This window comes from Alligator mississippiensis, chromosome 10 (assembly GCF_030867095.1).
Source record: "Alligator mississippiensis isolate rAllMis1 chromosome 10, rAllMis1, whole genome shotgun sequence".
Taxonomy (NCBI): Eukaryota; Metazoa; Chordata; order Crocodylia; family Alligatoridae; genus Alligator; species Alligator mississippiensis.
In genome coordinates this window covers 18,277,542-18,302,349 of record NC_081833.1, presented here as the reverse complement: position 1 = coordinate 18,302,349, position 24,808 = coordinate 18,277,542, and the positions used below count along the sequence as shown (strand labels likewise).

General features: G+C 49.2%; 1 protein-coding gene across 1 annotated transcript; it reads right to left on the bottom strand.

Annotated features, from left to right (window-relative positions):
* Positions 1–124: 124 nt before the first annotated feature.
* Positions 125–24,808, bottom strand: MMP11 (matrix metallopeptidase 11). The gene is made up of 8 exons (XM_006277009.4): positions 24,588–24,808; positions 11,767–12,017; positions 10,420–10,563; positions 9,415–9,548; positions 6,244–6,497; positions 5,281–5,494; positions 2,851–3,108; positions 125–1,736 (listed from the first exon to the last, which is right to left on the bottom strand). Exons 1-8 carry the CDS (start codon positions 24,714–24,716, stop codon positions 1,603–1,605), a joined length of 1,518 nt encoding a protein of 505 aa, XP_006277071.3. The 5' UTR covers positions 24,717–24,808; the 3' UTR covers positions 125–1,602.

The following is a 24,808-nucleotide window of genomic DNA, read 5'->3' as shown; positions in this document are numbered from 1 at the left end:
TTGAGACCTGGTTACAAAAATACCACTTGCGTTTCCAGCTCCGTCACTGCCTAAGACGAGGTCTCGAGTTGGGACCGGTTTTAAAGCTGTTGTTGATGTTGAGAGACTCAGACCAGGCAGAGCATAGAAAAGAGATCACGTTCATTGATACAGCACAGCATATAAATATATACACAGTATATATAAAAAGGGTTTATACACATTTTACAAACATTTACATACAGAAGAAGAACGGCTGTAGAAATGGGTACTGAGAAGACAAAAACCTTGACCTGAAAAATGAATGAGGTAAATTTGTAGTGCTTAGGCAGACCATGCAGGCTAGGGGTGGTACAGGCCATGTAGCCACATCCCTTATTTGCTGTGGGTAGGTTTAAATCCCACTTGTCTCTGCTGACTAGCTCTGAAGGAAAGCTGATACATGGAAAGGATAACTGAGTAGGTCTCAACCCCCTCTGGACTACCCTTCCCAGGACAGTTGGGAAGAGCAGTAATGGGATGTCGTCATGCTACCTGGGACTGTAACAACCAGCAAAAGTTTGTTTTGTTGATTTCTTTTTTAGATCCGTACCAAGCATCAGAAATGATGAGATTGGGAAGCAGATGCAACTGGAATGAACTGGAGAGATGGGGCGAGGGCTAGGAATGGCATGGATGAGAGAGGTAGAAAGGGGGAGGAACAAAAAAGAACAAAATAATCATCGTTTGCACAATGATTTGCAGTGATAGGGAGAGAACAAAGAGCTGAACCGAGACCTGGACATTGGCCAAGTGCAGTTCTGAAATTGGTGGTGAAGTTTCAGACCCTCCGCAGGTCGTGTGGTGATCTAGTGTCCTACTGAGACTCCCAGAGTTAGTAACAATACATGGAGATACAAGGCAGCGTCCAGCACTGAAACCTAGCATCTTTTTTTTTTTCTTAAAAAAGTATGTAGTATTTTCACAAATCCATATAAAATGAAAATACATACTTAAAATGCAATACAAAAACAGAAGTATCACTAGACGTGGAACAAGATGCTGAAATTCAGGAGCCCACCCCGTCCTGTTGAAGTAACCCTGGCAACATGGGCACATATCTGAATTTCTCAACACATAGTCAACTGACTGTTAAAACTCCCAGCCAAGGCTAAGGAAAGGATTATTGATGGAATCTGTTCTCACCAATGCAAACATCAGTAAGCGAAGCCCCGCTGTACACAATGTAAACAAAAGAAATACCAGTGGAATCCCTTTTCTAAGTGGATGGTGTCCAGATAATTATGGAAGCAGACCCCATTCCAAGTTGGCTTCTTGTCTTTAGGATGTCAGTGCCAAAAAACTGTTAGAGCAGCCACTCGACCCTTAATGCAGGCAGCTGGTAGTCATCAAGGCTGCAGTCATCTTTAATGTCTATACCAAGCTGTGAGTACAAACTCCTGGAATCTAAGGTTTCCACCTTAGACTAACAGCTGCCTCAAGCCACTTGTGCCACCTATGGTGTTAAGTGATGAGCACGACAGGAGTGGGGTTTCTTTGTCAGAGTGTGGGACATCTCTTGAGGTGACTGGTGGTGATGTGTGAAGGCAGGAGAAGAATCTGGGGCCATTAGCACCCCTTTCTTCATCGGAAGGAGTTGGAGGAAGGTGTACAGCTGAAGAAGTCCTGGCTGATCTGGCGTGGGTAACCCTCTAGCACTTTCACCTGAACTGGGTCGAACTTCCAGTAATGTCGGCCTCTCAGGAAATAGGCAAAACCTGTGGAAATAGAGTGGTGAAGTGTCAAAGGAGACAGAATATATACTACTGACAAGACCCTTCGTTTTTTTCAGAGGATGAAGAGCCACACCAAAGGCCAGAACACTAAACAGCAAAGGAGGGTGAGCAGAAAGCTGTGCATGTCAGTCGTGTCACCCAGAAATGTTCTTCCCATTGTTTTGCTTCACTAGGTTAGCAAATCAGGCTGCCTTTTTTAAGTGTGGTACCAATAGGGGAGGGAGGTGAGGAGAGAAATACAGCCTGAGTGGGAGATAAGGGCTCAGAATTAGACCTTTACTCGATATGCAAGTAGGTGTAGGATGGTGGTGATGGGAATCTGTTACCACTGAGAGATGCCCTTCCCTTGAGATTCAAGCCACTACTGAGAGTTCAGGCATAATGCTGATTATGAAGGACTCCCTTGGAAGGAAAAGATGTTAGGGTTAATGCATCTCTTGTCAAGTGCTCCCAACATATTTCTGGATAAAGGGTGTGGCATTGCTCTGCCATTTTTTAGCAAAGAACCCCAGTGTGGGGAACCAGATGATAATGACAGTACTTCTCTGCTATTCTGAGCATCCTCCAAAGCAAAGGAAGTGCTGTTCATAATGCTGGTATGCATTTTTTCTTTGTGGAGTGTGTACAGTGTGGAAGTTTTCCTTGTGTTAGTCTGTAACCTCGTTAGATTACTGATTAATACAAGCATTGATCAGTGCATATACAGCTTATATAAACTAAGTCATATAAACTCACGTGACTAAGAGAATGGAGGGCAGTATTGATTTAGAGTCTCTCTAACCAACAAAATATGTCTACATGGTTCTCCTTGCATTTTCTCCCAAAGGATGCTAATATCCAGGAGGCTACAGATGCTTAATTACTTGGTCGTCTGCAAAGTTTATTACAAATGCATCAGTCACATACACACTGGACACTGATTTCACGCTCAGTATACATAGTGTTCATATGTGTGCATTCATGTGTTTCTTTTATGAATGCTAATTTACACATGATCCTTACACTCCAAATCCTGCTGATTCCCTTCCCACTGAAGAGGCAGGACTAGGTGAGAACACACATGCAGGGATATGTGTCTCCTCCTTTCTGTACTCACCAGTCTCATCCTGGAAAGCAGCATCAATCTCCTGAGGGATGCCACGCCAGTCAGCCATTGTGCGGGGGTAGACGTTGTCCACCTGGCGGGCGCTAGGGTTGAAGCGCCAATAATTGCCTCCCTTGAAGAAGTAAATCTTGTTCTTTTCAGTCCCCCACATCAAGGCTGCCTGGACGGGAGAAGTAGAAAGGCCTAGCTCCGTAATAGGTGCAGGGCCAGAGACACGTCTCTCACCATCATAAATCCAGTACTGAGGGCCTGATGAGGAGAAAAAGGAAGAACATGTAAGGGCAGGCATGATTGAAGGGAATGTCCTGTCTAATGTCTGTGCAGTGGGATGTGCCAGCATGTCAGCCCAGTTGAGGGAAAGCTGTCCATGGCAGGGAAACCACTGCCACCACCACCACAGGCCCCTTTGCTGATAGTGATTGGGATGCTGGGCATCAAAGGGACAGGGATAAGAAACACTCATCTCACCCCTACAAAAGGCTGTGGTTGTGTCAAGGGGTGATGTGGAGAGAACTTGCCTACCTGCTGCCTTTCCTTTGCCTCTTTTGAGAATTAAGGGACTACTTCAGTCTCCAGTACTTTCTGTCCACACTGTCACATGGTGCCAACCCCAATGGGGTCAGAGTCCCAAGTGATGAATCTGTGTAACATGAAAATAAGCTTCTCTCTCCCCTTCCAGTTGGTGAAGACTTGGCTGCTGGTTATTGTTCTAAAGTGGCTATTGTGGGCAGGCTGCTCAAAGGAGCATGGTTAGGATTTTGCTCTGTGTGTGCTGAGAGGCATTTAGTACCCACTGCATTATCCCAGCTAGTGTGATGATATAGAGAAGTGGGGAATCAATGACGTATTGTTGCCAGGAATAAACCCCAACTCATCCACACCTTGGTATATTTTATTCTCTCTGCCTATGAACCTGAGGCTGCCAGGTGTGGGGAGAGAAGGAAAATGAACTAAACTGTGACTGATGTGGAAGAGAGAATTCAGAGAGGAGGTGGGTTCCTCATGCCTTCAAGTCTGGCTCTGAAGTCTAAGCCTCAAGCTTGAAGCAAAATGTACATGCACCTGCATATGCAAAAAATGCATAGTGAAGGAAAGAAGAACTATACTGTTGGGCATGTGGTTTTCATTGACATTCTACGGGAGCTAACAAGCAGTAGCCCAAATGAAACAGTGGGAGAATATTTTGAGTCTAGATTACACACGTAATCTCCACAATGACTCGTAGGCATGTAACACCTTCTCAAGTTCTCATTTTAGCAACACTCCACAGCACTGCTGTAGGTAAGAGTCGTCTGCCGGTTGTAGCATAAACCCTTGTCTGCAGGTCAGGTTACAAGTAATATCCACGTACAGAAAGGCTGGCTGCTGAGCCACTTGATGCACTGAGACTCGGTCTGATGAAGCAGAGACCAGGCACATAAAAACGGGCACCGATATAACAATTGCTTTCAGTCTTGTCTCTTAGAAAGGGCATTAAGGCAGTGCCTGCTCTGCCAGATGAAACAGAAAATGATCATTCTTAGTTTCAGGATCATCATGAGCAAACAGTGCATACACCATTGTTTTTGAAAGTCATGGCACCCACTGCAGAATACAGTAGGTCTTGCTCTAGGCAGTGGTGGCAGGAATGACAGCATCTTGTTTGATCTTGAGTTTTCTTCTGGCTGTTGCACTCCAGCCCCCCCCTGGGAATAGGGAAGAAGGATGCAAGCACCCCACCACACTTTCAGTGTTGCCAGGGGTGTGAAGGCTGTGACTCCCTTTGAGAGATCACCCACCATGAGCCCCCATGCACAAACACTCCCGTGATGGCTGGTGCAGAAGTGGGTAGGGCCATGGCCTGACTATTGTTAGGAATTCTAGTAAATCAGGAGCAACTCCATGGAAGCCAGTGGAGTTACATCTGTCAAGATGTAGAGTCAGTGAGAATGCAGAAATGGATAAATAGCTACAAACACTGGGACATAAATGAGCTTGCTAGAACTCTTTTGGTCAATCAGTGAAACTCTTCTGATTTGGAGTAACTGAAACAAGGATATTTGTCAGCTTGTCAGTGCCACTTTATAAAAAGCTGCCTGGTCCACTTCACCAATTTTCATCTAAAAGATGATAGAAAGGAAGAGCTGCCTTCACCCCTCACAGCTCTACTGTACATGATTTCAGGCCTGTTAGGCAGAGCCTTTTACCCAATAACTGCTTGTGTTCTAGAGGAGGAAAATATGGTATCTTGGTGTTATCTAATGTAAAAGCACCCCTTCCCCACAGCTAATGAGAGGGAGATAAAGGGACCATCCTATTAGGACCTTTTCTCAAAGCTGCCAAGAATGTCTGGATCCCCCGAAACCTGTTGAGTCTTGCATTTCCCCATTCTACAGACTCTCATCCTTTCTACTGCTCCAAACTTGCTCTTATCTCGCTTACCTTGGAAGAACCAGATACTTCCTAGAGGATCCTCGAAGGCTGCGTCGACAGAGCTTGGGATCCCCTGCCAGTGGCGGGAAGCCAGGGCGGGGTAGCCAGCTTGCAGCTTTCCCCCCCGGAGCCGCCACACGTAGCGAGACTTGAAAAAGAACAGCTCCCCCCTGATGGTAGAAACGGCGTCGAAATCTGTGTCGCAGGCATCTGGCTGCACAGACTGAGAACACCGCAGGTCGGTCAGGTGTTGGGCATAGTGGGTGTGCCACACCCTGCCTGGTGTCTCAGCAGGGAAGGTTGGAGATACTCTATCATATGCAGTGACTTTCCCCAGCATTATTTAAATCTATCCTGTTCTCCACTGATGAAGTGCTTGGATAAGCATCTTGGGAGTGAGCAGGCAGGAGGAGCTCTTAACAGCAGGAGCTCTTCCTATTTGTGGTGTGACTTACTGCGTTGTCTGTTGAAGGACCTGGATTCCGTGTCTATAAAAGCTGGTTTATTAAAGCAACCAGTCAATAGCCCCGGCTACAGCCAGGTGCTATGTAAGCTTACCCACACAGATCTGCCACTGTGCCCCAACTTGGATCACTGCTGCGCTCCTCAGCTGCCTACTCAGCTCTGTTAATACCTTCCTGCCCTGACCTCTATTGCTCCTGCAGGGAAGGTCTTTGAGATCTCTCCATCAACTTGTTCCAAGCTTGGGTGGTGGCAGGGGACCAACTGCATCCCTCAGACATGCTTTACTTGTCATTTAACCTCAGGCTGCCTGTATAAGAGGAAGCCTCATATAACCAGGCCCCAATGAAGTGAGAATCCTTAATGGGTCCCCTGCTCCCCAGCTCCTCTACCACTGTTGTGGCTGCCCCAGCGCCTTACTAGGGGAGGATTCAGCAGGATGCAGAGAAAGAAACTGATGCTGACTCTGTATTCTCTGGGGTTTTGGTACATGCATTGCTATTCACTCACCTCCTCATTGGTGATCTCATTTGTTTCAATGTCTGGCTGGGGTGGCTCTGCTGTTGGGGTTGGGGTTGGGGCTGGTTCTGGCTCAAGCTTTGGTTTCCCATAGAGGTACTGAATGCCTTGTTTGTCATCCTCGCTCAGGCTCAGTGGGTAGCGGAAGATGTAGAAGGGGGACATCAGTGACTTGGAGACAGCTGTGTGCTGGAGGCCCAGGACATGGCCAAATTCATGAGCAGCCACTTGAAGAAGGTCAGTCCCTGCAAAGGGAGGAGGAGGAGGGTGTTCTTCAGTGTCCAGGAAGGGGGTGAAGCACCCAAGATGGGCAGAGGCCTCTGCTTATGCACTCTGGTGGGCCTGGGAACAGGCAGGCAGAGGGGGAACCTGTTTCTCAGGAAGGTTTCTGTTTCTTTCTTAGATTTCTCAATAGGGTAACAGTTGTCCACAGGAGTCTACTGATGTGCTTCATGGCTTATAGATGGCAAGCATCTCCACAGAGGATTGAATTCAGTAGATCCTGAAACCTCTCTTTAAAAAGGCAGTTCTAGCAAGCCTACAAAGGTTGTTGGTGAAAGGGGTGGGCTGGGTTTTCCTTCCTGAATGTTGTAGCTGCGTGAGGGAGTCAGTGAACGTGCAGCCCGTTTTCTTATACATGTGTGTGTTCACCTGAACATATCAGCTTTTTTCAGTTCTGCCTTCAGTGGGTTGCACATGGCCAGCTACAGGGACGAATGGTCCCAGCTCCCAGGAGAATCTCACACCTGCCGGTGGATGGAGGGTTCTGCTTTTGACACACATGTGGGAGTTTGTCTGGTAGGAAGCAGGTAGAAAGATGCTAATATTGTCTCCAGGTAGATTTAACTTTGCAAGGGAGGCCTCTTTCCTTGATGGTTAAATGCAACATGACAGGTCACATTTAGATCACATCTGCTGTGACAGCTGCAGGGAAGCAGAACTGCAACCTCAGCTGCTATGAAGAAATAGCTCTGAGAATAGCTTGTGCTCAGGATGGCAGCTGCACAGACAGTAGGGGGAGCTTATACATTGCTTTTCAGTAGACTGTAACAAGAACATGACATTAAAGATAAATAAAGGCTCATCTGCTCCTTCCTCACTACACTCAGAGAACTCAGGGAGTAACCTTCAGGTAGGCATAAGGGAATAACTTTCAAGTAAGCATAAACTACTTGAAAGCATCTTTAAAGGGAGAATAAAAATGGGATCCAGGAGACCTCAGGTAGCTCCCAGCTGACCAGTTTCAGGTTCTAAAATTCTAGGAGAGAAGCAAACTAAGTTACAAGGCTTATTTGTTTCTGACCACAGGCATGCACCTGGTTTCAGTCAGAAAGCCTCCACGTTGCAATCTGAGAGGAAAAAGGAGAGTCGGGGTCAGAGTCAACCACAAGAGCTGCTATATTTAGTTCATCCACTACTGCCTATAGGGGAGAGGGTCAGCTCCCAAGGGGTGTGGCCATGTGGTGGAATATTCCATGTAGTAGGAACACCTGCATAGGTCTGGGAGACATGCAGCGTTGGCTTTATCTTTCCATTAGCAGTACAAAGACATGAATACAATTTGCTCAGCGGTGACACCATGAACCTAACCACATTGACGTTAGCTGAGGCTGCAGGATTTCTACGCCAATGGTTTATTAAAAACTTTCAAACAATGCTTTTTAGCTTGGCAGACTCCTCGTACTCTGCTTTCCAGGACTGGCAGACCTGCTGTGCTGTGGTCGGATTTTATGGCAAGCTAAACATCGGCATATCTGAAAAAATCTGTGCTGGGGAAGTGCCATCACATTCATCACAGAGGCAGCAGGGAACCAGCAACCCCCAAGGTCAAATCCTGTTGTTGACCATGACTTGCTCTGAGACACTTGGGCAAATCATTGAAACCTCTCTATGATTCTGTGTCCTTGTTTGCAAAAATGAAGGATGAGATTTCTCTACCTCCCAAAGGGCTTGCAAGGATTAATGAGGGGCTGGCAAGCTCTTTTAGGCTATTAAATGGCGAGGGCATACAAAATGTTCCTGCTAACTATTTCTGAAGCCACATGAGAAAAGGTGGTAAGAACTGGGCTCTGTTACGAGGATGGATACTTTGATTGGCTTCAGTGAGACTAGCATGCAAGGCAATTCTTCATATAGCACACTGAAACCTGGAAAGTGTGGTGACAATTCTGGGTGTTTCCTAGACTGTCCCACTGCAGTTGGCAGGAAGTATCTTGGTAATGTTGCAAAAGGTACTGGGGTGAGTTAGTTGGTACTCTGAGCTGTAGTGAAACTAGAGCTATACACAACAAAAATCAGGACAGTCTCTGCTCCAGGGGGTGTACAAATGAAGGCCTAATCCTGCTTTCAGAGTCAATGGGGAAACTGCCCTGGAGTTCAGTGAGCACAGGACTGGATTTGTGAATGCTAAAACCCTGGCAGAAACGAGACGAGATGGATGCTGAGGCCCAGAAAGAGGTGTTAATTTAGTATTTTTAAAAATCCTTTCTTCATTTCCTTCTCCCTGACTATCATGGAGGGCTGGGGGAGGGGGACAGTGTCTGATGCAGGTTATTTTCTGTAGATCTTGCTGGAGAAGCCAGGCTTTAGGAAATAATGCTGCTGGATCCCAAGATCCTGTAACCTATCTTGTGAGATAGGACATGAAGACATTGGCCTTGCTTTATTATTAGCCCCATGGTTTTTACTTGATCTGGAACTGAGGTCACCCCCTCCCCCATGCCAGCAGGGAGATGTTGTTTATGGCCAGACTATTCCCAGGCCAAATGGCAGATTTGCAGTTGTTCTGTATTGTTTCCCTTTATGGACTGTTTCAAGAAGAGAAGTTTGGGAACGGACTGAGAGAAATGCTCAGGGGACCTGGGACTGATCCCAGCCTACTACATGGGACTGTGACAAAGGAGCTCTTCACCTGGCATCTGTGCCTTAGTTTCCCTTCATTTCTCCTGTTTTATTTCTAGCTGTGGGTGTTCAGGTGACCTGGTGTTAGAACTGGACTTCACTGCAGCTGCAACGTGACAAGAGCCTGTAAGGTACAAGGTTGCAGGGGGCAGGATATGATCCACGTGCTCTGCTGTGCGTGGGGAGCCTGCTGTCACTGCTCCTCTCGGCTCCTTATCAGGAGTCATTGCCCCTCCCAAGTCATCTGCATCAGCAACGTACCCAAGCTGTTCCCAATGGTCCAGGTCTCGTCATAGTCGAAATGGACATCTCCCTCACGATGGGTCTTGGGGAAGAACGCGTGGGCCAGGATCCCTCCTGGCCCATCAAAAGGCAGGTTATCACCATGCCAGTACCTGGAAAGGATGCACATATCCAGGTCAGTTAAGCAGCACTTAAATAAAGCTACAGACCTGAGAAAAGCTGAGGACTAACCACTGAACCCTCAGAATTAAGGCGAAGACTCGTCAAACCATGAGTTAAGTCAGCCTAGGTGAACTGAGGGTAAACAGAGTGGCAGACCACTGGGCACCTGGGCTAAATCCTCAAGGCCTCACCCAGGCCCAGCTCCTGTCGACTGGGGAAGCCCAAGGGAGATGTGAACACTTCGGCAAAGCACAAACATACTGACTGCAACCCGCGTCATCCCTTGAACAGTCTCCACAATCCCTTGCATTAGCTCTGTGCAAACATTCACTGGAGTGAAGATTTGCTCTCATAAATACATTGTAGAAAGTGAATCTCAAGGCCTGGAGCCGAGATTCATTTAACCAAGAAACTATATTTGTTTTGGGGCAAAAGGTTAGGTAGTCTCTCAAGGGGCAGAGATTAAGTAGCTGAAGACAGACAAGGCAAATGCTTTGTGAAAGACCCAACAGCTGAACAAGTGTTGGCATAAATTAATGGGCAAAATGGTTTTCAGTGGCACACGAACTGATAAAATAAAACATCATGACTATTTGTGAGGCAGTGATGTAGAGGGCTCTCAGCCAGGAATCCAGGCCCCATTGTGTGAGGTGCTACACAAGCATGGGACAAAATAATGGCTTGTCCTTGAACAGCCAAGGAGAATGCTTGGGAACAGAAAGCGGGTCTAAATTCAGTGAATAAGTGACAGTTTGCTCAGCTTTCGTGAAGACTTTGAACTCTGGCCCTGTCCTGCTAGGCCCGCTGGAAGAAGGCGACCACCCCCTTCTGGACTAGAGCTTCTTTTCCTTCCATGCTCACCTTGTGAAATCAATGACTATGTCGGCTCGGCCCTCCTGCACTTCAGTGAAGGTCAGCGGCGTCACATCACTCCATACTTTCAAGGCTTCTGCAACTGTGCGTCTCACTTTACTTTTCACCAGTTGCCAAGGGAATCTGATTATCCTAAAAAGCAGCAAGAGTCACCCAATGTCCTGCAGCCATTGCTGAGGTACCAGCACTTCAGGTAGGATCAGTGCGTTCAAGGCAGCAGCTGCAGCAGCTCATGTCATTAGCATTGTGGAAAGAGCTGCTGCTCCTCTGTTAACGTCAAAACATTGTGGGATCAACATCTCATGGCAACCCCCATCCCAGTCAGGAAATGATACCAGATCTCCCCTGTAAATAACTTATCACCACTAGCATCCTTTTCACTGCATTAACTGTCAATGTAGCCACCATTAATGCAAGTGCCACAGTATCCAGTATCATCACAATCACCATTACCCTCCACACTCACTTCATCTAGGAGTCTTTTCTGTATCAGTTTTCTGTCACTTTTCTACAGCCTATAAATCATCTCTTCTCTAGGTCACATTGATCATTCCCCTCAGAAAAAAGTCACCATCCGCTTTCCATTATTACAGGTGATCTATCAAACAACATTGCTTGGCTTGCTGTTGTCCAAACCCAGTAACAGGCCTAATTAACGTACCAGGAAGAGGACTTGAGTCTGGGTCCAGATTGAGTGCTTCGGGCATTGAGTACACTGGGTAGTCTGCATACTGTGTAGAGCACTTACTGACACCTAGCACACAGGGTGCAGTATAACTCTGAGGTGGCCCACGAAATCTCATGCAAGTCGTCTATGAAAGCCTTTGCAGAAGCTTGAGATCCTTTCAAGGGTGCCTTGTGTGCCACACCACCTTAGCACTGCTAGGTGCAAACACGATTCACAGGATAAACCCAGAGATTTCAAATAGGAATCCACAGTATTAAAACCATTCTGACCTGTTTTGGTCTTGCTGAGTTCTTTGCTACAGAAGAATCGCTCTAGTACGTCTCTGTAGTCAAAACGAGTTGAAACTAAGAGTTGGCATTTTCCAAGGGGTGCCTTGAGGCTAAGAAGATTGAGAACTGGTATAGAGGGATAGACACGTTGTGAGTGTGAGTGGGGAAATACACCCTGGTTACACCAGTAAACTGCAACTTTGTCTCTGGGATTAGTGCACCCTGCTTCTTGCATAAGCCCCCCAGCCTTTACAGGCCCATGCTGGTAGAGGCCCAGCCCAGCTCAGCCTCTGTTGCTCAGGAGAGCAGTGAATGGAGAGGTCCCGTAAGAGGGAAGAAGCCACCGAGAACTCTCTTCCTGCTCCAGACCCGTCTTACTTGTAGGTGAGGTCCGTCTTGTCCCAGCGCCCTCCAGACAAGACGAACCGCTTTTGTCGGTTCCGCCCGTTCTGGCCATCTGGTAGGATGGGCACATCGGGCACGCCGCAGCGGGGTGGGTTCCAGTGCGCCGCCTGTCCCTCGGTGTCCTGGGAGAAGCCCTTGGAGGGGACTCCTGACTCCAAGGTGTTAACTGAGGGGGAAACCCAGGGGTTCTGTTCCTTCCAGGTGTGTTGTTTTCGAGCCCCATCCTAGGCAAAAGAGGAGCAGGGCTGTTACGGAAGCACACAGCAAGAGAAATCAAGCCACACGGTGAGACAACTCTTCCTCTCACCTGCACCACAGTGGTCTCTCAGCTATGCCTCCCCACTAGGCCATATGTCCTATCCTGAGCCAACAGCACCTCCCCTGGGAAGCTTGTCCTCCATCCTGTCCAGCCAACACTTGTGTCTGTAGTATGATCCATCTGCTGGGCTCCACTGCTCTCCAGCATAGGAGGGCTGTGGTGCCATGTGAACTACAGCAGCGTCTTGGCCCTGGGATATTATGGTCTACTTTTCCCAGGCAGCTGGTCGGCAGGAAATAGTTTTGCAACTATGGGCGAGAGCCAGACCCTCAAAGCCAGACACAAAAATCTCTGGGCAGTGAATTGCCTCCCGTTTGCTGTTTTTTTGTTTTTTTTTCCAGTTGGCTGCTTGTTGTCATTAACCCCCAGTGCACAGTGCTTGGGGAGTAGTTTAATCAGGCATTTCATTCTCCCTAATGCTGGACATAGACACGTCACAGGCCAAATGCTGTGCTGGGACAGGGAAACGTCTGCACAGCTAAGGGAATTTATGTGCCTGGGGAGCAGGACGTGGGTATGGAGGAAGAGCTGGGGGCCCACAGAGGCTAATTTCCACCCCTTCTTCCTTCATATTATCATCTTCTCTGCAAAACACACCTCATTGCAACTCCTGCTTGGTGCATGGGGAATTAGCGCACTGCCCTGGTGATCTTAATGAAGTGCTCCTAGCTTTGCTCTGGGTTCTCAGCCTAGGGGGCACAACTTTCAGGGAGGGTCACACCAAGTACCTAGGGGTATCAAGAACACTATCACAACCGATGCGGCTAAGCCAGAGAGGGTTCCTTCCCACAGAGCTATTATTACTACATAGGCCAAACCTCTCCCCCAAAACAGCTCAATCAGGATTATGAGTTCCTGCCTTACAGCTGCTACACAGAGAGCTAAAAAGGCAATGTTTCCAACCTGGGGGGAGGAGAGGAACACATTCAGATCCTCATAAGTTTGTGGGCACACTTCAAGGAACTGTTTCCCCCATGGGAGCTCTTCTTTACCAGCACATCCTCATAGTGGCAGAGCCTTTCCAACCCCCTGGTAACAAAGCAACACCCAGCAGACTCCTTTGGAGGGAAGTATCTAAAGTGCCTGTAAGAGCTAAGGGCTGTGCTCGTGTGTGAGAGATGCTTCTAGCCATGTCCCCTGGCCAGGAAGGACAAACAGGGCAAGATGTGGAGTCAGTGAAGCTGCCCATGTGCTGAATGAATAGAGGCCAGTTGAGTGCCCCCTCCCACCTGGGTTCCAGGTTTGGTCCCACATGCTCATTATGTCTCATTCTGTAGCTTGTGGTGACTTGGGGGTTAAAGGAGACCCCTATCCCTCCCCCCACCCAAAGGCTGGCACATTCCAGTCTCCGAGGTGCACTCGCACTCGGACAGAACATCCTCCCAGCATCATACCACCAGGGGCCTTAAGGTCAATTTGGCACAGTGCCAGTTAGTTTCCTATGGGCAGAGCTGCTGTTTAATCCTGACTTGCCATCTCTCTGTTCCAGGACAATAGTTCCATTCATGTGGGCTGTAATGAAGTGTGAAGCCCTTGGCATTAATTCCGCTATCACGGCTAACATCTATGTATCAGCCCTGTGCCTTTGAGCGAGGCTGCAGGGACCAACTCAGGGGTTGGGAGGTCATGCAAGGCACAGGGTAATCACCCACTCTCGCTGCTGTCATTACTCCACTCACTTGTCCTACCCTTTCCCAGCTGGACAGTCCTCAGGCTCAGCAGCCATCACCCACTGCCACCCATGCCTGAGAATCCTTGCAGTGAACTAACCCACCTGCATCCCAGGGCCCTCTGAAAGTTGTAGGAACCTGCGGGAGACCTGGCACCTGCTGAGAACTGCACAGCAATGCTGGATGGATACAGCACCAAGTCTAGACCCTCAAGAGCCACTGATGCTTCCATCTGGGTGGTAACAAAGAGAAGGTGAGGAGCTGTGGGTCTTTCCTTTGTGAGAAGGGGTTGGTATTAAGCCATCCTTTGCTGCTGCTTTTGGGAATACAGGTCTGCAGTGAGAGGTACCCTGACTTCTGTGGGACGGGTCTCCCGACTGTGGCTGTGCTGTTGCTTGGGCTGGGAGCTGCTGATGGCTCCAAGGCACTTGTGAAGAGAGCAGTAGATAAGCCTGGCATCCTGGCTGTCCCCCACCCCCATCCCCCCTGTCTTGGCAAACAGGCTCTAGCATTCAATCAAACCCTTTGCTGAGCACAGAACCGCTGCTGTTTACCCACACTTGTCACCTGAGACAGTCCCAGACTGAAGGGGGCTCGTCTGCACAGGCTGAAAGGCACTCACCTGTGACTCAGGGCAGGACCTGGTACTCCACTGAAACAGGCGGTGATAAATGTGTCTGCATTCCACCTGTTTCAGGGACAGCCCCATGGCAACAGCCAGCATGGGTGAAAGGCGGGGGGAAGGTGGATGGATCCTACATAAGAGCCCTCCCATGGGCACAGGAACCCTCCTTACTGCAGGGCAGTTGGCAGTGCAGTGTGCACCTTCCCAATTCAGGGGCTGTTCCGAGTCACTTCTGCTCCCCTTGCATTGGGTCACTGCAAGCACCCAGAGCCTGTGGCACTTCATGCAATGCTAGTTATACCCTGCCCCTGATGTGTCCCTATACTGCCATGAAGGCTCAGATCAAGGCTCAGGACAAGCATAGTGGCTTCTTAACCTGGCAGGGGAAATACCATGTACCCATGTCCATGAAGGCAGTTTTCCTGAACTGCACCACAGGAGAACTGCTCTTCTGGCGTGGTTCAGTACCCGCTGAGGTGTGGCAGCTTTAAGCCCAGTTTATGGAAATGCTTGTTCTGAGGGCCTTATGGCTAAGGGCAAGCAAAACTCAGGAGCATCCAAACTGCAAGCCCCCAGGCTTGGGCCTGCGAGTAGGATGCCCACCAAAGGATTTAGAAACATCTGAAGCCCCAGGTGTGGGTGGAGGATGTTTGCCAGTAGTAGGGCCACTTATGGTTCTGGACTCTTGGACTGGGAATTAGTTTTGGCTAATTTGGCCTTGGATACAAATTTATTAAAAACAAACCAACCAACCTACCAACCAACCAAACCAAACCAACAACTTCCAGGGAAGGGCATTGCACCTGACTCCAGGTCACCTAGGTGCAAGCTGGTGGAAAATACCTGTACTGCAATGAGCCTCCCACCCCCATTGCTGCAGGTGGGGCTACCTGGGCACAACAGGAAACTCCATAACAATTGCTGGTGTGGACACAGCCAGATGTGCAAAGCTGGAGAGAGAGAAAATCTGACAGACTGGTACCACTCACCAAGGAATTCTCTAGAGACTCTTCTGTCCAGAGACTTGTACCAACTGAACAGGCCTCTGAGTAACTGTACACTCAGCTCCCCCAGAGGCACTCCTGTCTTGGCGAGACAGGCAGCTCCAGTAACATGCCCTCTTTACCAGTGTCAGATCCAAACCCCTGCTGCAACGAGTGGCAGGCAATGTGGGGTAAAAAAGGCTTGCTTTGCCCACCAGAGCTGAGACACAGTGGAAGCCCAAGCTGTTTGCAAGTCTTTTGCAAGCTATAAGGCCAGAATGCTACTGCTTGAGACCTTCCCTCGGCAGATTTGTTTTGGTAAGAAAAGCATTAACCACTTAACAAGGCCAGGCTTCCCTGCCCATCCCCTCCTCTGATCTGGAGGAAGATAAAATTCCAGGGGGCCAAAAGCCTTGCAGCTGGGGAGCAAGAGTTTGTTACTCTGAGAGGCTGGGAACAGAACTGAGCCAGTGACAAGGGAGTGCAGAGCCTCCCCCCTCCACCTCCCTGCCCCCTGGTGCCAAGGGGATATGGGAATTGGCACAGTCTTGGGAAAAGAATGCTTTACATCACTCTCAAGCAATCCTCTCCAGCCAACAGAGCAGGGAGATGAGAACAGACCAGTGCAGCATTGGCTTTTCATAGGGGGAAAAACAAGCAGGGTTCCAGAGAACACCCCTTCTTCCTGCAAACACAGTAGGTGAGGGGCGAGCTCCTCCCAGCCTCGCTCATCCCAGGCATCACCTTACTCCCTGGACACTGCTCAAAGAGGCAGGGACTGCGAGACCCTGACTCATGCCTGCAGGAACATCTTCCTCTGCAATAAACCCCAGTGACCTTGCATGAGAAGGCTGCTACTAGCTGGGAGGAAGGGCAACTCAAAGTCTATCCCACTCAAGGTGGGGAGGAAGGAGTGGCTTTTGAAGGACTCCCACACTAGTGAATGGAAATGAGCAATGGGGGTGAGAGGAACAGTCACCATTTTGGGGTTGACGTCTCTCGGCTAAGGAAAGAAGCAAATAAATTTCCAGTGTGAGGACTTGGAGATTCAAAGGTACATGAGTGAAAGCCCCCAGGGAGAGCTCTGGTGACAGTTTTGGGGACAGGCTGCGATAGTCTGCAAGCAGGATTAGGCAGCACATTTGGCAGGGTCTCCTGTGAGGAAAGAGTGGCTTCCCAGCATATGGCTGTGAAAGTCCAGGCAGGAATGAAAGAAGGAAAAGGTCAGGTCTCAGGGGAGACAAAAACCATAGCAGACATGCAGAGACTGCCTGCTATGTTCTTCCAGGCGCTGCAGGGCTTTGTCGTCACTCGAGCTTTGGTACATCTCAGAGCAGAACAGACTCCACTTTCCAGCCTGCAGAGGCCACCTGAGAAGCAGCCAAGCTCCTCAAGACCCTGCCCTAAGCAGTGGCAGGAGGTTGGGGCATTTCTAGTCTCACAGATTAGAGGCCCAGGGAACTGGTCTCTGGGTGGGTTCCTGTTGGGCAGGGCCCCTCTCTGAAGAGCTGCCTGCGTTCTGGAGCCAGAGCCCGGACAGAGATGGGGGTAGGAGGTGGCAGGCAGAGCAGAAGAGAGCCACAGGCAGAAAGAAGCATCAACCAGCCAGGACACTTTTTGGGTACATAGAACGTGACAAGAGCTGGGCATAGTCTCTTGGTGCTCCCCTGTTTGTCCATTGCCACTTTTCTCAAACTTAAAGGATACTCTTTGGGCCAGGTACCATCATCTTTATGTTCTGTGTTTCTACCCACCTGACACATGGTTTGTGACTGGTGCTCCCAGGAGCTGCCACATGCAATAAATAAATAGTACCCATGACACAACACAGATACCTGTTCCCAGTCAGCCAGTGGCCAGCTACTTGCCTCAGCTCAGGCTAAGGATGGAGGCCTCCCATATTGGTGAGGCTTTGTCCTGCCCTGGAAGGCAGGGACTCAGTAGCATTGTCCCCAGCACCCTGCTACCTATGCTTGTGACTCTGTATTCAAGGTGCAACTCCACGATCCAGCCTTCCACTAGGGACTTGAGAGGTCTCCTGCAGCCTGACTTCCTTGACAGCCCTAGATCCACTTCCAGACATGGGCAGCCCACAAAGGATGCCTAGCCTCTTGGCTCTAGCTTTATTCCTCTGTGCAGAGCTGTCCTTACAGAACTGTAAGGAAGCAACAACTGAGCATGCCCTTAGGTGTATCCAGCCCTTCTGTCATTTCACTCCTCCTAAGCTGGGCTTTGAGGAATAAAGGTTGTTCACTATCAGGGCTACAAGATCTTTGCAGCTTCTTGATCCACTTCCACAAGTCCAGATCGCCTGCTCTCCTGAAACAGAGTCAGTTGGGGATGTGGGAGGTGGAACTATAGCTGCCCTTGGACAGGACAAGGGAAAGCAGAGTGTCCCCAGTGCCAGGGTGAGGAGGAAATCAACAGGAACAGGGAAAGGGAGGGCCTTGCACCAGTCTCAGGCCAACTCCCCTGGTTAACCTAACAGGGAGACTGTAGAAAAAAGGGCTGCTTCAACACAGGTACACATAGAGGGAAACAGGTTCTCAGAGAACACCAGCTCTGACAGGTCTTCTTCATCAGAGGAAGCCACATCCTCACTGATGCAGTGAGACAGTTGAGGCACCAGGCCATGTGGAAGAGATGTGGTCCCAGACAGCATTCAGAGGGGATAATAATACTGACACTTCTCAGCTGGAAGGACTCATGGCTCTGCAAACCAGTCTGACCCCTGCTTGTGTGAACAGGACTCCACTATCTCACTCTGTCCAGTGGGACCTGTCAACAGCTAATGAAAAATGCTGTGTAAAGGAAGCCATGCGAGCCTCCGAAACCTCAGAGCCATTCTTGAGCACCACCTACTGTCTCTCTCTATCTACAGACACCAAGCTTTCCTGTAACAGGACTAGTCCATGTCCTCCTGTGTGCTGGGCTCAAGTGGAAGCTATGAAAAGTCTGAAGTCAGGAGGGTTGAGGTAGGGGAAGATGAGGGAGGCAGGATTGGCTTCTTGTAAGCATTGGCCTGGGTCCCTTTTCTGCTATTCCACATTCTCCCTCGCAATCATCCAGTGCAAGCTCCCTGTGACCAGACTTTGTTTCCGGATTATTTGGTGGCAGTTGTTGTTGCTGGCAACAGAGAAAGAAAATGTTTATTTTTCCTAAGCAACGTGGAACATGAAACACTGAGAAAGGCAAATGTTTATGAGCAGGAATGGAGCAAGACGACACAGGCTGCTGAAAGAGGGAGGGCAAATGAATAAACATCACTGGGTTATTTTCTTTCGCAGACAATTTAATTATGTGACAGTTCAAGGCTTCACACTGTCAGCGGCACCACCCCAGAGCTGTCAGTGCAGGGGAAGCGGCAGCTGACCAGAGGCCAGCGTACTTGCAAGGCGCGAGGCAAATAAACCCTGGGAGGCCTGGCAGTGTTAGATCTCAAGAGCCCCTAGTCTGATGACCTTGGAGTCCCCTTGAGACCAAGGGACCCTCTCTGGGATTCAGCATGTTCCAGCCATAGAAGGGATTTCATATTCCCTTGTGTATTTAAAATGAGTTGGCTATCAGCAAACACCCACCTGGGCAAGGACCATGATCCCTATGCTCTAGGAGGCCTATTCCCCTCAGGATGTGGACTGGGACCTCAAAGGATACAAGCCCACCCAGTACACTGGGATGGGGATAGCCCAACTGTACAAAGACATACAGCCTGCTATAGCCTGGGACTGGGGACCCTGACCTAGGGGAGTATGGTCCTACCTGGGGAAGGGACCAAGATTCCCTGACACGCCCTTCCCAACCCTTTGGTAAGCACCCAAATCTGGAGATCCTCACTCAATGATTTTAAGAGGTTCTTCCGGAAAGACTCAGGTCTCTGTCCCTTTTGTTATGGAAACTCCATGGAGTGCAGCAAGTGTGTCGTACAACCAAGTGAATTAACGCTATGTCTGGTCACATGCACATGTACAAGCATGGAGTGTGGGAGTGTAGGCTGACATGCAGAGACATAAAAGCCCAGCAGCCTTCACATGCAGTGACAGACTGTCAACCCCATGGGCTCTACACAAGCCTGACTATTCCCTCATTTAGTTTGGGCAGAGCAAAGCCCTTTGATGGGTTCTCCAGGGAATCCACCATTTGCCATCTCACGACACCACCTGTCCCATCTGCTCTTCAGTAACCAAAGCAGCGAGGCATGGCTGCAGCATTCAGAATGCGATTGGAATGCTTTGGCTTCAAATCTTCCCTTTAAACTTGAACTGAACCCAAACCAAAGCCTGCAAATGCTCAGCTGATTTTCATGCACTCTTTCATTTCCATGTACTCCTGCTTCCTTGTTTCAGCCAGGCTTGCAGCACAGACAGGCAGGTATCGCAAGAACACAACCCATGGCAATTGCTTTGGCCAGAACCACAATGAGCAGAATCTGAAGAGAGAGCTTGTTCTTGTGAAATTTCCAGTCCCGTCTCTAGAACAATGGGGTATTGCTAAGCCCATAGGATTCAGCTACAATTCTTTGTTGTTCACCATCCTCCCAGGCACATTCCTTAGGCCTATACTGCAGACAGGGGATGATGAGGCATTTCTTTGGACGCTGGCCAATAAAGCCTCCATGGCCAGAAACATGAGGCTGGATGGCCTTATTATTTTTAACCTTCTTAGTACATCTGCAGAGCTATTTCTTATCCACATAAGAATGTAACAGTTAAATCTGTACCTGATTTCCTATGTGCTCTTTGATGCCCTGCAGCAGTGAGTTTCACAAATTAACTACACATTGGTTAAAGACAGTACCACCCTGTATTTTTGTAATTGTGTATTGTCATTTCATGCATTACAGTTGTTCTTCCCTTATAGGACAAGGCAACTAAGAACACTTTATTTCCCTATCCAGGTCTGCCCTGGCCTGGTGACAGATGTGGGCAGCTAAAGGTCAACTTTTTACTTTCTGGCATAGGGCTATAAAGGAAAAAAAAAAAAAAAATCAAGGGAAAAAACCCTCTCATTTCACATGTAGAGATGCACATATTCTGAGTGCTCCTTGTTAAATATAACTAGACTAGTGATTCTCAACTTGTTGGACTCCAGGCACCCCTCAGAAAGTGCCAGTTTTTGGCTTTCACTTGTTTTTTTTTGACTACGGGAGAATATTAGAGCAATTCTGATGCAAAAGAACACAGAAAGCCCACAATAGGTCAGAATGGTTTTGCCACTGTGGATTCCTGTTTGAAATCTCTGGGTTTATCTTGTGAATTACATGGAGGTGTTTGCGCAACTGTGCTAATTTTGAGCAGGAGCCAAACCAGAGTGCCTTGTAACAGAGAATCACTGATCTAGACAGTGGCCTTGGAAAGCTGAGTATAATGGCTGAAGGTAGGGCATTGGGGCCCAGGCGTGAGTGACCTAGAGTGTGGGACACAGCCTCTGAACACACCAGCTTGCTCTCTGATCCCTGCTGTCTCTCGCCCCCACTGTGTCCACTTTGCCAGAGCCCAGGTGCTAACATTAAGCCTTCAGTAACAACAGCTTGTGGCTAGTGCGTGTGTATGAGGAGGAAGGATGGACATTACCAAAACCAAGAGAGAGTAAATGTTTACATGGGCTCTTGATCTGCTGCTGAAGCAGAGGATAAACAGTCTAAAATTACCCTGGACACCCAATTCAATATTTAAAGAATGAAAACAAACAACATAGATCAAATCCTCCATGTAAACGCCGTGTGTGGTGGGGGGCAGAGCCAGAAGAGCCTGACTACTCCCTCTGCTCCTCTCCCTGAGAGCAGTTCATTCCAGGTAGGACCTGCTGGCTTTGGAGAGGAGCAGAGTTTTAGGCAAGGACATACATCAGCCAGCTGAGCATGAGGGCACCCATCCCCCTATGGTCAGTGTCTCAGTAAGGTGCATTGACTTCCATTTCCCCTAGAAGCCTAAACCAGGCCATCTCCAGGAACAACATTTGTGTGTGCAAGGCCCAGAGGATTAAAGAGCTTTGTTCAGGGTGTTTGTGGGAGACACTGGAGACAGCAAAAGCCAAGCTTGACTTTTTGCTTTCTGCAGCTGTTAACAGAGATGAAGCATCCGTTGATCACAGCTCTGAGAACTCCACGGTAACAAACTCCAGCCTTAGAGCACCCTTTACTCCTAATAAACTAATGCTACTTCTATTATCATTATTGTTATGTGCATTACCAAGGTCATGAGCCAAGGCCCGATTGTGCTAGGTGCTGTACAAACACAAAACAAAATGACAAGCCCTGCCCAACATCTTGAATTGGTGCAAAGCTCTGGTGATCAAGGGTTATCAATCCTCAAGCTTCTGATCACCAGCTGGGGTCAGGAGAAAATCCATCAGCCCTCCCTTGCCCCATCATGGTATGGTACTGTATGCAAGCAAAGAACATTTAGGTCATTGCTAACTGCAGAGCCCTTGGGTCCTAGATCAGAGTGCTCACAGGCAGCATCCAACAGTTGATGGCTCAAGTGGTGGCTTTTACCATGGAACTGGGAACTCCAGCCAGGGGGCTCTTCCCTGACCCTCAGCCCCTTTCTCACCCATCCACAGTGAGCAAAAGGTCCAGAGAAAGGACAATGACAACGATTAGTAAGCATGGGGAGAGGCTCCAAACATTCAAGAGATTAGTTTCCACGAGGGAGAAGTATACAGTTGGCTGCATCTGCTTTTTCCCCCCAGACCTGAAGAATGGCACTCTGCATCCAGATCAACTATACAGTTGGTCCAATAAAGTTGTTATCATAGACCCTTGCCTGTCAAATGGTGTAGAGACACTCAGTCCCTAAAGTCTGTGCAGTCCTGTCCTAACGCAAGAAAAAGCACTCACACACATTTCAGTTAAATGGCAACTAAAGTAGAGGAGGGATGTCACCAACCTGCAAATCGTATTTCTCTGAAGGACTAGGTCCATTTACAAGCCTACAATGACAGAAGAGTGGCTAGTGGGGAAAAGTAGCATCTGTCATTTCAGTTTATTTATTTGAGGCATTTGAGAGCAACTTCCGCATGGTCCGTTTCATTACTTGTACTGAATAGATATTTTCTCTGTTGTAGAGAAGATCCTTGTAAACAGTGACAGATCAGGAAAACTCATGGCAGGAAGGGCACGCTATCAGTTACCGAGAGTCAAGAGAAAAGGATTTTGACCAAATGAACTAACCTAAAGAAAAAAATAAATGAAGCCAATGATGTCCCTGTAGAAACTGACTGCTCCCCCTCCCTTACCATGACCAGCAGAATTCCCCGCCTCAAGGAACTCATGAACAAAACGCTCATTAGGATGTAGAAAAAGGATTAGACATTTGTTAGGAATAATACTGACATAATCCAGAGGTATTCTAGCAAGGATAAAAACATATCAGGCGTGTTAGCACTCATGATTCAGAATGCAAGCCAAGAGCTAACTGCTTGGTGTTAAAGAGGAATTTTCCTCCTGGGTGGGTGGCTGTACAGATAACTCCAATGGTAGTGGGGTGCCCTCCTCTAAAGCATCTGATCTGGGCCAATGGCAGAGATAGGTGTCTGGACTGGAGAGTTTGAGTGGTATGGGAATCCCTGTGTCCACCAGGCACTGTCCCACAAAACCTTTTTTAACTCTCCCTATTCTGCTCCAAGGGTGCTGGCCAGCTTGTAAAATCCTCAGTAACCTTTTTCACTTGGCACCTGTGAGGTATCATGGCCAGCAGGGGTCCTAGTCGCAGCCAGGCAAGGAGCTATACAGGGATCTTACTTTGTAGTGTTTGCACACAAATCCAGGGCTGGCACAATCTTCCAACCTAGTGTCCAGCACAGGCTGCCATGGATGACTAGATGCACTGCTGAGCTGTTCAAAAATGGCAACCACTGTGTTCCTGGATGTAGCGAGGTTCGGGGTGACTGGGAACCTCTCTCTCCTCACCCCCACTCGAGTTCATGTCTCTTCAGGAATGCACCATGCTCCATGTTTATAAATTGCTAATTCTGGCTGGGCGGAATAGGGATCAGCCAGGCGCTAAATTTAGCTCCGAGTGAAAAGCTGAGGCTATGCCATGGCTGGGGTGTGTGAAGAAATGCATCCCCATTCAGCAGAGCACTGGGCTGCCCCACCACGGGGGCACAGCTGTGCTGAGGTCAACGACATATTGCTTGGGATAATGAAAGCACTTTGGAGGCCAAGAACGTTTTCACCAAGTTCCAGCCCACGGCAGATTTAACAGCCGAGTTATAAACTTCTCAGATGACAGCATGATAAAAACATCGGCAGAACCCAGCTAATCCCCGCCAGCGCTACCGGGCACAGTTGTGTCGCTATGGTGTGGCGTGCCAGAGAAGCACATGCATATAATAACCCAATTACACACAGGCTCATCCACCGCATAGAGACCTCTCTGTCCTCTCCAATCCCCTGACTTCTCACAGGCCACTGATCCTCTCTGGCATCAGCACCTCCTGCTGCTCCCAGCCCCATCCCAGGTGCGAGGATTTGGCAGGCATGCCTGCAGAGAAAGCCCTGCTGCTTCCCTCCTGCCTGCATGTTTTATTCATCTATTTACTTTTGTATCCCCTTAACACTTGCTTTCATCTGGGAAGTGCCAGCTCAGCATGAGGGTCACATTACCTTTAAAGAGAAGGGAGGAGGGGGGAAACCCCTTGTCATCTTGGAAACAGTAATTACAGTCATCTCTCCCCCCCCCCCCTTTCCTTTTCACCAGCGCTGTTGCTGTTTCGCTCTCCACAAAAGCGCATGGTTTTTAAATGCATCCCCACATGCAAAAAGCCAGCCTGCAGATTCCCCTGCCCAACAAGCCGGGAGGCAGCTGACATCACAGAAAACACCAGCCCTAAAACAAACAGGTCTGCTGGGGGGGGGAACAGGAGCTTCCCCGGCAGAAACCAGAGGGATTTGTAGTTCCCCCCCAGGATGGACAGAAAAAGTTTCCAGAGCTCGTTTCTGGACCAGGGAGGGGCTTTGCTCTAAGGACATGGGAAGTAAGCGCGCAAAAGGCGAGTCCCTCTGGGGGTGGGAAGGAGAAGGGGCCGACAGGAGCAGAGCCCGGGGAACGGGACACCGGTCCCGGGCAGAGGGGCCCGGTGCCTTGTGCCGGGGGAGGGCAGCGAGCTGGGAGCATCCCTCCGAGCGGAGCGGGAGAGGACAGTGTCCGGGAAGGCGAAGGTGGGAGAGAGCAGGGCCCAGCCCTCGTACTCACCAGCGCCTTGTGCCGGCCGGGGCGCGGGGGCGCGGGGGCGCCGAGCAGGCAGGGCAGGGGCAGGAGCAGGGGCAGGAGCAGGGCGGCGAGGAGCGGCGCCGGAGCCATGGTCCCGCCGGGCTCGGGCATGGGGCAGGGGCGTCCCGCGGCCTCTTTTATACTCTCGCTCCTGCCTTTTGTTCTCCCTCCTCGAGCTCCGGTTTATGGGCTGCGGTGACAGC

Coding starts and splice junctions, on each gene's coding strand:
- MMP11 (XM_006277009.4), bottom strand. CDS start 24,716: ATGCCCGAGCCCGGCGGGACCATGGCTCCGGCGCCGCTCCTCGCCGCC. Junction 12,018..24,587: donor CCGGCCGGCACAAGGCGCTG/GTGAGTACGAGG, acceptor TCTTTTGCCTAG/GATGGGGCTCGAAAACAACA. Junction 6,498..9,414: donor GACCATTGGGAACAGCTTGG/GTACGTTGCTGA, acceptor CTCCCTTTGCAG/GGACTGACCTTCTTCAAGTG.